This window comes from Seriola dumerili, unplaced genomic scaffold, assembly GCF_002260705.1.
Source record: "Seriola dumerili isolate Sdu_G_001 unplaced genomic scaffold, Sdu_1.0 BDQW01000078.1, whole genome shotgun sequence".
NCBI classification, from domain to species: Eukaryota; Metazoa; Chordata; class Actinopteri; order Carangiformes; family Carangidae; genus Seriola; species Seriola dumerili.
This window is the reverse complement of record NW_019174333.1, coordinates 1,614,621-1,629,120: the sequence shown is the minus strand read 5'-3', so window position 1 is coordinate 1,629,120 and position 14,500 is coordinate 1,614,621. Positions and strand designations below refer to the sequence as shown.

Sequence of the window (14,500 nt, the reverse complement as noted above, 5' to 3'; positions counted from 1 at the left end):
GTCAAATTACAGCAGTGGGAACTTCAGTCACTAAAGTATCTGATGAGACATGTTGCTGATCTGAAAAGCAGTGGTCAATGGGGATTGTAGGACAATCTCCATATTGCATCATAAGCACCACAAGATTTTACACATCTATGGTATAAACAGAGGAGTTTGCTTCATGTCTCCTCTGTATTTTCACTGACTGAACTCCAGAGTTTCTCTGCTGAGTGATATGCTCTTTACATGTTGCAGCCTCGCTCTGTCTGTATCTGGTATCTGGCTCCATCTGGTGGCCACATGATGAATTTCACATTGGATAAAACCTTGATGTTCTGCATCCGTCATTTCTTTTTTTAATTACCCTTTAATCAATAACAATATTATAAATAACAGACACTGTTAGAAATTGCAGTGTGGGACATGGAAAGCAAGTTCACAAGAAAAAAAAAAAAGAGTTTATACAACAGCACAAACACAGAGACACACGACACAGACGTGAAAAGAAAACAAGAATCGTGTGGAGTTGTTTCTTGTAAGAATGTAAATCATCAACAAATCGATTCAAAACCTAAATGCAAATCTGCATCAAAGTCTGTCAGTTGCATCAACTCTTTCTTCAAAATAACTACGTCCACTGTTTGTCTTTTTTTTTTTTTTTTTTTTTTTACAGAATGGTTGTCAGAATAAAATCAAAATAATACAACTGTTTAGGAATGATCAACCTGAGTTAAACTCAATTATGATTCAGAAGAAAATGACAACCTGACTAATAAACATAGCTAAACTACAAATATTTAATTAGAGAGACACGGAGTGAATGATAAAACTCATTCCCCCTCAAAAAAAGAGCTGAATGTCGACCTCCACCACAGGCCAAAGTCACGCCAACGCCCGGGGGAGTCGTATCGTCAATAAAGGCCTAAAAATAACAGCCATCAGTGTGTTTCAGTTGCTTTCACTGTGACTTTTAAAGTAGTTTCACCATCAGAAAAATGTCAGAGAACAGAGGCAAATCAGACCCGACGAGTGACAAACCAAAATCTCAGACTGATTGTTGGAACATCCGACGCTGCGACGCTTCAGCACATTAACATACATCATAATGAGGCACAAAGCAGAGCTGCCACGTCCCAGCAGGAGGACTGGTGGCCACCGACGAGACATAATCAAGGCCAAATATGCAGACAATACAACAATTAATGTTGCTTTGGAGTGCTGGTTTTTATACTACGGAGATGAGAGCCTGATGATGTCATTCACCGTCTTAAAAATGCAGAGGACAAACAGCAGCAAATGCACATGAGTTCAGTTTGAAGCTGCTCATTATCTTCTCTCTGAATGTCGTTGTAGATGACCTTATTTTTTGGTTAATGCACATTTGTACAGGAGTTAAATGCAGTGAGGTTTACATTGACTGCAGTAGTAAAGGCTTTATCTACAATAACATTAAAGTAAATGATCTTTTTTTTTTTTTAAATCCCTAACAGCAACTCAATACTGTTCGAGGACGCAGGCCAGAAACTGCAAGTAATACCTGGAATATAAAATAACACTTAAAAAAATCTGAACTCCACATATAAAAAATTTTGACAGAAAAGCATCAGAACTGTAGAAAATGACATTTGAAGCTGATGTGTTTGAAGAAGGCAGGTCGACCCTCTCTGACAAAACAGGGTCAAGTGTTCCAAGCCTTCTGAGTGCAGTCATATTTGTAGTCTTTTACTATGTGCTCTGTGTTTTCAAGTAATCCCAAGTCTCAGTGAAATTAATCCAAAGAATGATTATTTCATTTCTCTCCATTCTTGATTGTTCCAGTGGTTCCTCGACCTCGGTGGGTCCATCACTGAGGATCAGTGAGTAAAAAAAAGTGCTGAAGATAGAAATATCAGAGAAGCACAGAACTACAAAACAAACACAGGTAGTCCAGTGTAGCTCACGAGGACAGTTTGGAGTAGCTCGGTGGTGAAAACTTGCGCTTCAGGTATTTGATGATGTAAAGAGGAAGACAGCTGACCAGCGTGATGGCGGACACCTTCCACAGGAAAGGCCAAGTCGTGATGAACGACAAGTCTGGGAGAGCAAACAGAGACACACTCGTTTAGTTACACATGTGTTACACAGTGCTGTGTTGTGACTGTACAGGATCATAGACGTTCAGTCAAGTGATGAAGAGTCACCATCACTTGATTATAAGAGATAAAAACAACATGAACAGTCCCGATGCAGCTTAGAAAGCCAGATTCAGATAGTGGTCTTCATGTGTTGGAGTATGGAATAAATGGCATGACAGAAATGTCATGAGACCAAACAGAGCTGCAGTACACATGACTTTAAAACACTCAAATGAAAATGGAAACAGATATGGTGAGACATTAAATGTCACTGGAACAGAGAAATGGAGGGAATGACTTTAATTCACAAGCTGTACACCTACCAAGAAAAGCTCCAAAGGAGACCCTGCCTATGCCTGGTGCCAACGCACAGAAGCAAAAGAGGTGCAGCAGAAAGAGAGTGAGTACAGAGCAAAAACAAGAAGAAGAAGAAGAAGAAGAAGAAAGAAGCTATAAAAGCACAGAGCTGAACTACTGCACAACACAAAGCATTACATCAAAATCAACTGAAGCAGGTGCAGTGAAGAAGACCGAGGAACCTTGAAGAGCTCAGTTTGTTCAGTCCTGGACTTAAACCAAAAAGTAAAGTTATCCTTCCACTGTACTGAAAGCTCACTGCTAGTTATAGTAGGTAAACATGAGAGAAAGTCAATTATCCATTAGATGATCTACTATTTTCATAATTGATTAATTCTTTAGGGAATTTTCAAGCAAAGATACCAAATATTTCCTGGTTTCAGCTTCTGGATTTGCAGCTTTCTTCATCACACATGATAATAACCTGAATTTCTTTGTGTTTTTGAGGGTTGTTTGGTCTAAACAGCAAAGTGAGGACCACACCTTGTGTTCTGGGAAATCTTACTTTATCTCTATTTTCTGACATTTTATGGATAAAACTATCAATTGATTAATAAGGAAAATAACCAGTAGATTAATCAATGACAAAAATAAGTAAGTAAGTAAGTTAACTGCTGCTCATATGTATTTCTTAAGTTCTTCTACACTATCTACAGTAAGTAAAACAAAAAGTACCTACCAAAGTACTCATTGAGGAAGGCGAGCGAGGCGAGGTAGCAGCCGAGGCTGAAGAACTCGGCCACGACCATGAGCCAGTGCCAGGTGCGAATCGTCAGAGCCACCATCAGCAGCTCGGTCAGGATGAGCGCCGTGAAGGAGATGGCGACCACGTGCACGAACTCAGACTCAAACAGCAGCATCGCGCCGTACATGAGGATGCCACCTGGAGGCGCCAGAGGAAACACAACGACTAAATGACGTCAAAGCCAAACAATGAAGTTTCTTCACTTTACTAAAGATCAAAATGTCGGAGCTGGATCAGTGCCACAGTGTTGAGTGTTGAGTGTGGGTCTGGGTAAACATCTTTTTCTTTTTTCTAGGATCTTTGTGGCTCTGCGCCATAAAGTTAATGTTTGTTTTGACCTGTTATAACAACTCAGATGTGACTGAGAAACAAGAAATCAAATACACGACTGCACAAAAATAATTCAAAATACTTTATTACAACTGCCCATTATTTATAATTTATATATTATTTATATATTATATAAATAATATATCAATTATTTATATATTATATAAATAATACATACTATTCTGTCATAACGCCACCACATTATTATCATATTATTCTACACTACTTTATATTATATTGTATTACATTTCGTTATATCATAAAAATAAAATAAAATAAAATAAAAAATTTGCCCATGTGGGACTAGTCTTGCACCAAGAGAAAGACATCCCAATAAGTATTTTCAAAATAAAATTCAGCCCTGGTCAGTTCTGCCCAGTACAACTGGGATAATTAGAACTGGTTGACTGGGACATTGAGTTAAGGATTAATGTGTCTGGAGATTAGAACTGATTCAATAAGATTATTTATGAGGGGAAAGATGCACAATGTGCTCCAGTGTCTCAGTCTGGTCAAAGTCTTTAAGCGTTCAGACGCTCACTCATCTCTTGGTGCCTCCTGTATCCTGATAGCCTTTCATTTTATCATAACACTGCACAAACTGAGCTTAACAGCCTATAACTGATCGCATAATTACTTCTTCATACAGGACATTCCAGCGAGTCAAACCCTGTAATAAATTAAGGCAGATTGGTGCCTAATATTTTCCTCCTGTGCTGTTGTCCTCTCATATCGTCTTGTTTTTTTTTTTGTTTTTTTTAAACACAGACCCGGTTTTGGCATTTAATTAAAAAACCTTGAGCTGTCAGGAAGTCACGCTCGAGCAGGAACATAGATCTTTCTCACACGCTGCATGGCTTAGCGATTACAGAAATATCGATTTACTGGACAGACAAAAGCTGCATGTAAAAGCAGATGGTGGTTGGAAACCTAAGATACTGAGAAACGGACTATCTGAGAGTTTGGAGGGGCCCAAGGATCGCGGTATTAGACACAGTAGAAATGATGAAACGGTGGTTGAAGAGTTCCATTGACAGTTGGTTATGGCAGACACAGATACGGTTATGTTGCAGGTAGTTCTGCTAAAAAGGTTATTTTAATGAAACTAATGTTTTCATCTGCAAATATAACTTTAAGAAAGTGCGTGTGCACCTTACCTTGATAAACACTGATCAAAACCCAAATGAGGAAAGTCTTGAAAGATAACGAGCGACCCTGAAAGAGAGAAACCAGAGATCAATCACTGCAACTGTACTTTCACATGTCTGAAAGCTGTTAGGGGAAGAAAGTGAGGGCAAAGGGAATTTGTCCATATAAAATCTGAACCATTCGTGTAAAAATTTTGTCATGATTGCTGTGTGAAGTCTTGAATAATGGATAAGAAGTGTTTTTCTGAGGTCACTGTGACCTTGATCTTTGACCTTTAGCCACCAAAATCTAATCAGGTCGTTCTTGAGTCCAGGTGAAGGTTTTCAACAAATATGAAGAAATTCCCTCAAGGTGTTAAGGAGATGTTGCGTTCACAAGACCAAAACCGTACTTTGTGAGGTCATCACGACCTTGACCTTTGACCACCAAAATCTAATGAGTTCATCGTTGAGTCCAAGTTCACTCAAGGCGTTACTGAGATATCGTGTCCATGAGAACAGGACAGGTGGACGAACAACCCAAAAACATGTGTCCGGCTCTGACTGTTGCCGGCGCAGAGACATAATAAAAAGTGAACTGTACCTTGGTGAGGTCTTTGTAAAGCTCTGGGTAGAGCAGAGCCATCTCTGGCTTCACATCTTGGTCCAGAACCAGGGAGAACACTGGAAACATGGTGTAGATGGTTGCATACCTGCATAGAACAGAGTGTCCAGAGAAATGAACAAAGTTTAAACATGTTGACATTATCAAATATATCCACGTATCTGTTTGTGCTGCTGTGACGCTGAGATGATTCTCCACATGTTGATAAGAGTTTTGGAAAAGACACCAGACACATACCCGACCATGAGGAATCCCTGGTACAACGGCACGGAGGCGAAGAAGAATATGGAGGAGAAGACGGCCTGAGGACACAGAACATAAACAGTGTTGTAAAAGTTAGTTAGTTTGGAACTTTATTGTCCACAATGTAGAAAATTGTCTTTGTCTTCACCACAGCACAAATTAAAAACAAGACAATTAATTAAGAACAGATACTAAGAGCAAAACAGCCTCAAACAGGACTTTAAAAGACATTGCTGCAATTGTAACATGTTTATTTTACCTTCATTTAACAGAACAGAGTTGTACTGATCAGCGTACCTGCATGGTGGAGATGATCATGCCTCTGTGCATGACGAACTGACCCAGCGCTGCAGAGCGTTTGTAGCTGTTCCTCCCATGAACCATGAGCAAACGGCCGATGTGTTTAAACTGAGTGATGGAGAAATCTGCGGCCAGAGACGCTTGTTTCCCTTCCTGCTCAGAGAAACAAACGCATTAAAGACACAGTGATTCTGCTGTCAAAGGTCAGAGTGAACTTTAGACCAAACAACAGAGGTGCACAGCAGAACCTAGCTCAATGTGCAGTCATATAAAAAAGGTATAAATATAAATATACAAACACAAATAGACATAACGGACTTAATAGACAACTAAGACATGACAAATAGTGGAACATGTCAATTGTAAAAAATAAGGTGCTCAAGTGGTGGACATTGAATTACTGCACAAGGTAACAGCAGTTAAAATACAATAGCAGCAGATAAAACTACAGTAAAAGCAGATGAAAAGTCCAGCCTGTGAACGCTGAATATATGCATTCAGCTGGGTTACACAGCGCATTCAACATTTCAGTGTCACGTCCTACTAAAACAAATGATGTGAACCTAAAATTGAAAACAAAGGCATATACAGTGCATTACATGTAAACTGAGTTTCAAAGGAAGCAAAGACAATTCTAATTAAGATGATAAAGAGTTATCAAAAGAAATGTTTTCATGCTGTTAAATACTGTTTTGGTGGCTCTCAAGTACTTTAAGTAAGTAAGTCAAGTAAGACACGTGCCCTTCAGAGAAAAATAACATCAAACTGCTACACAATTAGCTGTAGAAGAAAAAGTTCAAACTATTTTACTAGTAACCTAATTGATGTCAAATATATCAGAGTTCATGTGATTGAATCAGGTAATAGAGTCTCATCCAGAATAACACTAGAGCTTATAATGAGAAGGTCTGTAGTCACTTTACCTTTCCTTCGATTCCTATACCACAGTGAGCAGCCTGGATCATACTGACATCATTTCCTCCATCACCTGACACACAATAGAAAAACACATTGTTTAGCTGTGTGTAAATAGCTACACATTATTTACATACAATGTATGTTTAGGTTTATGAGAGTAACACACGGTAGGTGACTCTCTCACTGAGCTTTGGCTGCCACCTTGTGGATGAAAGAAGTGACATAAGTAATATAAGAAGTATTTTTACTATGTGCTCTGGTGTGTGCTTGTACGTCTGTGTGTCTTTGTGCTCAATATACAATCAATCTGAGCTTGAACACATTTTCAGGACCTCCTGCATTAAATATACACATCTGGGATATGACAGGTGAGTGGCTGATCAATTAAGTGTTTTGCTCTGGAGCAACTTCAGAGTAATTACCAATTCACCTTCTTTAAGCCATCAAACTATCAAACAATCCACAGTTCAGTGTCTCATATAGTCCTCCCTGAGGGACAGAGCTGCATCCACACAGACTGAAAGGCCAACCACCGTCCAAACGTTGTAATGCTGCTGCCACACATCTGTCAACACTCACCTATGGCACAGGTTCTGTTGGCCGTGTGCTGCTGCAGGAGTGTGACGATATGGGCCTTCTGAGTTGGGGAGCAGCGACAGCAGACCACTGCTGGACACTGACACGCCAGCTCCACAAACTCGTGCTCATAATACCTCAAACACACCTGCAACACAAAAATTAAAACACTGAGCAATTTCCCCTCAAACAAAAACTTAAAACTCCTGCTTATCTGTTATGTTTTTTGTTTTGTTTTTTTACTAAAGGCCTTGGTTGAACTCCAAACTATTAGTTTTGGCTGAGAAGCACTTTCTATTCTCTCATGGCCTGTTTTGGCTGCAGCCTCAGCATCATCTGTTGTACAGGGAAATGTCACTGTGTGCTGTGCTGTGTTGTAGTACCTCTAAGGAGTCTCCAGAGATGACCAGAGCACAGTCATGTTTCCTTCTGAAGGCGTTGAGCTCCAGATGGGCCTCTCCTCTGTTTGAGACCTGCTCGAGAGCAACACAATACAATTAGCCACAAAAACAGTTTAGGCTTTTTGTTATCTCCCATTAAGGAGGCGCATTATGATCACAGAGCACCGGGACAAAAGGCCGAGTAAAACAACATACCGGTCTGAAGACGTGGATGTCCTGGTTTCTGGAGACCAAATGGGAGCTTTTGGCGATGCACGTAGCTGTCTCGAGCTTGTCCCCCGTCAACATCCAAATCTAAGAGAACAAGATCGGCATGCAGGTGGATTGAGGATGTGGTTTTCTGAACTTTATATATATTAATAATCAGAATTCTTCAGGCTGCTGGTGAAGAAACTATCCAGTCTTTATTTTCCTTTGCTAACCTTGATGCCAGCGTTCCTGAGCAGCTCCAGTGTTGGTCTGACATCTGCTTGGAGCTGGTCTTCTACACCGGTCAGACACAGAAGCTCCATCTCCCTCTCCAGACTCTCCACCACTGCTGCAACCTTCAGGGCTCGGTCATGGATGCTCAGCTTTGCCTGGTTGTAGCGATTCTGAACAGAGAGGGAGGAGAAAAGTGGAGATAAAATTGACATAAAAAAGAAATACTAAACAGAGCTGTTCAAACTAAAACTTAAAGAGTCCAATCACAGGGAGGAAAGAAGCAGAGAAAAATGGGCTGGTTAAGTTCTCAAACCAAAACCTTTTAGGTTTTTCAACCAAATACTTGAATACAGATGATGTGACAATATTTTCAGGATTACTATTTGTTTGTGTTTACAGGAATTGTTTAACACAAACAAAACATTCTAAGTCAATATTCATTATAATGTGGATTTTTATGATGAAACAGAGAGAAATATTTAAGGTAGCATTTAATTTGAACTCGAGTTTGTTTGTTTTTTCTTTTTTTTTGGTTTATCTATATAGTTGTTTTTATGATTTGCTAATCAAAGACCTTTTATATTTTTCTACACAGCAAAATCAATAATATAATAATAAATATATATATCACACTGTCCATTTCAGACACATATTCACAAAACAGTAATACTGCAGAAGACCTGTAAAAAAGACTTTAATGTAAAGTCTGTGGAGTTTCCTTTTGAGTGCGAGAAAAATGAAAATATTTAAGATTAAGTTTAAGAAAGTTTAAGTTTATGAATTTAGGAATAACAAACTCCCAGACACATCACACAATGAAGCTGATATTCTATTGATATATCACACAGCCTCGTGTCCATGTCAGAAAACGAAACAAAAGAGATTTATTGAAGGGCGCAGACGGCGCAGAGAGCAGATTGAAAGGCACGAACATCAGGGTTCATCTGTACCTCGAAGTCCTGATACTGCTCCTCAGACAGAGACTTCTTGGCCACCACCAGCGTCCTCAGACCTTCTCTGGCCATGTTCCCACACTGATGGAGAGGAGAGGATGACATTAGTGAGCAGGAGGATTTTCAACCTCGAGCACACTTTATTTCTTGGATGAATCTGAGGAATTTCATTATTTAAAATAAAAGTTTATGTATCTTTAAAATTCAAGTATGGAGCAGATCATCTGTTCTATCAGAGCAGCTGCTGTATAAGTACACCATGTACAGTAAAGTCAATAGCGGCATATTGTTACCAACACCAAAAGAAATCAATATTGAATAACATAGCCTCTGGTGCAATCTAGAGGACACAGTAAAACAAAGGCGTGGATGGCGGTTTATTTTTGATATGAAACACCAATGGGGCGAATCTGTCCTGCTGATTGGTTATTGACAAGCACAGTAACCATAGCGCCAGCTGATTTGACAGCGGGATATTAACAGCCAACAGGACATCATTAGCACCATTGTTCAAGAATATGACATACTGTAATTACTTCAACTTTATCTAGGTCACTAATTAAATCAAAAGCTGCCCCCGGTGCTAAATGACTCAATAATGCCAATATAATTATGAACGTATGCACACAAGACCTTCGACCACTAAACTGGTGTAGACTCGGCCTGTTGATCTCTCCATGAGTGTCCTGATTAGAGCAGGTTATTGGACGAAAAAAAATTATGGCTATGAACATCTGTTCTTACATTTATTTAATGTTGTTTACCAGAATTTAATTTTTCATTTTGCTGACAGTTTCATCCACAGCGGCTCATTTTAGGATTCACAGTCTTGTTAAAAGACACGTCAAAGTTATGATCTTTAAAGACCCCTCCGGTGAAAATCAAGTGTTATTAACGTCCATATGACGTTTTTATGCAATACAAGAAATATGATGAGTGAAATAATCATCAACACCATGAATGAGTGTTTCCACCTTGAACTGCAGTGAATCAATGACAGTCTCATAAAAACAGATTCAGATAGCCAGGGTTTCATACATCACAAACCTAAGGAACCAATCCCGTCAACTTGTGGAGACGGGGGCGGGGCTAAATAAAGTCTGGGTCTGACTGAGGCTCAAACATGTGGCTGAGTCTCTCTGATGTTTCCTCCTCTAACCATCTTGATGCTCTCTGCTCTTTCACCTGTCCACCTGGAGCAAGCAGGTGGTGGGCGGGGCTCAAGGCCTGATCCAGGTTTCTCAACCAGGAATTAAGAGGAGATGAGCTTCAGACCCAGATTTTGAGTATATTTTTTACAGAGTTGAAAACATGTCTGGAAGGAATTTGATGATAAATAATAAACTAAACCCTGTTTTTATCACTCAGCAAATATATCTTTCAGCAATGGCCTTTCAGTGTATTTACATTATGTAATTACCTCTCTATATAGATCAAATCGTCACTATTTCTGTTCACTCTCCCTCAGCTGGATCAGAGCACTTCCTACTGCTGCTGCTTCACATTAAAAGAATCCATCTGACACAACCTTTTATTATGAAGTTTTCAAATGAGTTTGCTTGGTTGTACTGTAAATATATGCACCCACTGCTCTTGTGAATTTCTGACAAAGTAGCTGCTTAAAGGAGTGTTTGCTGTAGTATTTAACCACACTTACACAAACCACCACTAATGACAGATGTCCACACATTAATCATCTTAAGTATTCTAACGTCAAGAGGTCACATGACTGCTGATGGACAAACTGGCTGCAAGGGTTCAAAGGGTGAAGTCTTTACCTCTTCCTCCAACCAGTCGTTGTATTGGACGATGCTCGCCATGGCAACATCAGCTCCCTTCATGTAGAAAGTGATGTCTCCTGTCGACTCCTCCTGAATCAAATTACAGGTGACAATTACAGCATTTCATCTGCTATTAAATGTACTGCTGCACAATAATATATTTCTAAACCAATCATCATGTAGTTTCAGTGGTGACAAACGCACGATTCAGCAGTAAAAAGACCACACAGAAAGCAGCATGCACACATCATATTGTTTTGCATTAGGTTCACACCCTGACGATGATGCCCATCCTCTTGCTCTCGGAGGTGAAGGGGAAGATCTGCAGGATGTGGAAGGAGAGGATCTGTCCTGAAGGAGTCTTCAGCTGCAGGGAGGTCAGGTCTCTGTTCACCAGGGTCAGGCCAACGCTCTCCGTCCACCGCACCAGCGCCACCTGAGGAAAACACACAAACACAACAGGCTCACAATCATAAAATATGGCATTTTGACCCTTAGAGTTAAACTTAAATAAAACAAAAGGTTTACAAGGTGATGGATTTTAGCTAGCAATATAAAGATTTATGAAGAAAAGGCTCAAAAGTGAAAACACCTGAAGGTCAGACTGACACAACACAGAAGGAAAAAGACTGGATGCATTTGCTGCAGATTAAATCCATTTTTGAGCAGTATTCTCGCATTTTATTTACAACTTTATGATACAAATGGGATTTTAGAAAATAAAATCTTAATAATGACTGAAAATAACATTGACTTCTTAATTTATGATGTAAAAAGGAGTCTATCAAATGCAAAAAAAAAACGAATGAGGAATAAGGAAACCCATAGACCATAATCTGATTGAGTCTAATTTCCCTTTCTGTGTAAAGACAAGGCATGAAAAAGTTGCGGTATCTCCAGAGCTGCTCAGCTTCTTCTCATTCAGCTCCAGATAAAGTGTTTTTCTGTTTCTCTTTCCTCTTTCTCTCCTCAGCAGGAACTGCGGCCCCCGAGCGAGCGTTCAGCTGCACACGACTCAATTCTCAATGGGTTCATTTTCAATTTGCTCACTCAAAGGTTGTTATTATACTCTGACCTACAAATTGGAACTTCCTGGTAATACCCCGTCATTTCTCCTGCTCCCCCTTTGAGCTCCGTAAAAAGGGCTGCCTATATTTACTTAACACACATCTGTGTGTCATTGCCCTGGTGTGTGTGTGTGTGTGTGTGTGTGTGTGTGCGCGCTGAGCATCCTAAACCTGGTTCTTCAATCGACTTTATCAGCTCCTCTGAAACTAGTTAAAGCTTTGTCGACTCTGATACAAGCTGCACATGAATCACGTGTTACGACAGTCATAGAAAAGACGGCAGCTGACGACTTTACGACAGCGACTGGCTCAAACAACCCGATCAATCATTTCAACTGTGTTCACAAGATCCTACTGAGCATGTAAATCACAGTGGCAGCGCTGCCTTTAAAATGAACAGCAGCCGAAGCATGTCATGATGAAAATGGACCCTGAACAGTTAAATTCAAATATAAGAGGAAAACACTCAACAGCTGAAATTATTTTGGAATCGTTTAACTTTGTTTTACAACAGATTCTGGAGCAGTAATGCTATCTATAATCTTTATATTCTACTGGGCTAAATGGTGACAGTATATCTGGAACAGTATGAACCACATTGTGAGCCTGTTGGTAACTTAAAAAAAAAAAAGCATTTTCTTGGAAGAGTCCACACTGACTTATTTTTTACAAACAAAAACTGTTTAAATCGTTTGAATGAGGAATGAGAATGTAGAGTGTAGAGCTGTTAGCATCACAGATGACCACTGTGACGACACATACACTTTCATCACCGACCAACAGCAAGTTTAGTAATTTGTAGAAGCACATCATTTCTGTCTACAGCAGAAAAATAAACAGGAGGGGGAAGAGAAGGTGACAACAGCAGCACATGCAAAAACCTCTGTGGCATCTTTGAATATGAAGAAAATCAGGTTATCCTTACAAAAGGTTAAAACACTGTTTAAATACATTATGAAAACTTTTTAAATGTTTTTTATCGTGGAATATAGCTTTATGTCATTTCTACTTTTACCGGTATTTATTTCCTATATTCTGAAACCAGCACTGGCTAATTATGTTTTAAACACTGTAAATCAACAGTTTTATGGATAAACAAAGTGAAACTTAAATCCTCCTTAGATTTTATTTTGAAAACTACATCTCCAGATCAAAAGTGAGTCTGATTCAACACAACTGATGAGCCACAGATCTAGTTATATTTATAGTAGGTCATTATTCCCCTTTTATAATTATCTCTAATCAATATATTAATAGTGCTCAAACCTAAATGTAACATTATCAACTTTATTTTGTGTTTCGTGTACTTTCATGTTTGTGTATATGTATGTCATGTGATTATATCTTTAAAAAAATGTTTATATCAAGCTGCCATTATTGAAACTGAAATTACTCTAAATATAAATGATTAAAACATGGCACCATTTTGTTAATTTGGCCAATCATAAGCTGATAATGATGATGCTGATAGTGTGATCCTTCCTTATGGCTCACACTACAGTATACGTCTGATATCCTCACTGAGGCTGTCAGTTACAGCTAATTGGAAATGATGAAGCACCCACTTTCCTGGACATGGCGGTCATTAAAGGCTACAGTCAAACACTCTTGTCTGATATTATGAGGGTCAGAGGTTCTAGAAGGAGTCTGTTCAACCTTACTGTCAGATGACCCCTGCCCTGACCTCAGTGGCCGGCGCACTTCATCTCCTTAATGATAGCTCATTACATTAGAGAGGCAGAGGAGAGAGCCAGGGCCAAACAAACTATCACTGACAGAGGAGCGGCGGCCAAGATCTGCTGCAGCAGTCGATGAGACTGAGGAGAGAGAGAGAGCGAGAGATGAGGGGAGAGAGAGAGGGGGAAATAAAAGCACAGAGAAAGAACAAAGAATATAGCAGAAGGGGAAGAGAGAGCTCCACCAACGATCACAGACCTCCACCCCTCATCGTCTCGGAGAGAAAATTAAATATTGATCAATCCGAGCAGCGAGAGACAACGGAGAGAGAAGAGAGAGCAGATATATAAATAAATATATACATCAAGTCGTGGAGGAGGACAGACGGGCAAAATGGAAAACAGAGATTTATCTTTCACCACCTTTTTATCTTCTTTTTGACTTGCTACACTTGGCCGGGGTTTGACACAAAGTATGCAGGTCTCACAAAGGCTTTATGAAGCCTCACATGTCGAGGGTGATAAACATGTCAACGTCTTCAACGTGGGTGTGTATGGGAAGATGAACTCTCCCTCAGTATACATTCAACCACTCTTAAACAAATGCTTTTCATGATCAAAATCTTCCCCAGTATTAGATCTTTGGATTTCCTTCTTGATACATTCTAAAGAACCATTAGAAACAAATACACTTTAAGTCTTGAGGACCTGAGTCATAAAAGCACTAACTCTTGGGTTACACAGAGAAACGGCCAGAGGAGAGAGGAAGCTATGGAAACGCCTGTGGGGATAATTTTTGTTGCTGCATTCTTCCTTCAGTTGAAGCAGTAAATTCTCAAGAAGCAAATACAGACGATTAAATAGCTTAACCTCTACAAGGAG

The 14,500-nt window shown here is 39.6% G+C and overlaps 1 protein-coding gene across 1 annotated transcript in view; it reads right to left on the bottom strand.

Moving 5' to 3' along the window:
• Positions 1–650: 650 nt before the first annotated feature.
• The window catches only part of atp9b (ATPase phospholipid transporting 9B (putative)), a 50,279-nt gene continuing 36,429 nt past the window's right edge, over positions 651–14,500 (bottom strand). Inside the window, exons 15-28 of the mRNA XM_022744086.1 lie at positions 11,150–11,311; positions 10,873–10,965; positions 9,092–9,175; positions 8,141–8,311; positions 7,914–8,012; positions 7,701–7,790; positions 7,321–7,465; positions 6,747–6,811; positions 5,821–5,976; positions 5,518–5,582; positions 5,260–5,368; positions 4,686–4,743; positions 3,133–3,336; positions 651–2,055 (exon numbers count right to left, since the gene is read on the bottom strand). Coding sequence (XP_022599807.1) covers positions 1,919–2,055; positions 3,133–3,336; positions 4,686–4,743; positions 5,260–5,368; positions 5,518–5,582; positions 5,821–5,976; positions 6,747–6,811; positions 7,321–7,465; positions 7,701–7,790; positions 7,914–8,012; positions 8,141–8,311; positions 9,092–9,175; positions 10,873–10,965; positions 11,150–11,311 — 1,638 coding nt within the window. The 3' untranslated portion in view covers positions 651–1,918. The remainder of the gene's footprint in view (positions 2,056–3,132; positions 3,337–4,685; positions 4,744–5,259; positions 5,369–5,517; positions 5,583–5,820; positions 5,977–6,746; positions 6,812–7,320; positions 7,466–7,700; positions 7,791–7,913; positions 8,013–8,140; positions 8,312–9,091; positions 9,176–10,872; positions 10,966–11,149; positions 11,312–14,500) is intronic.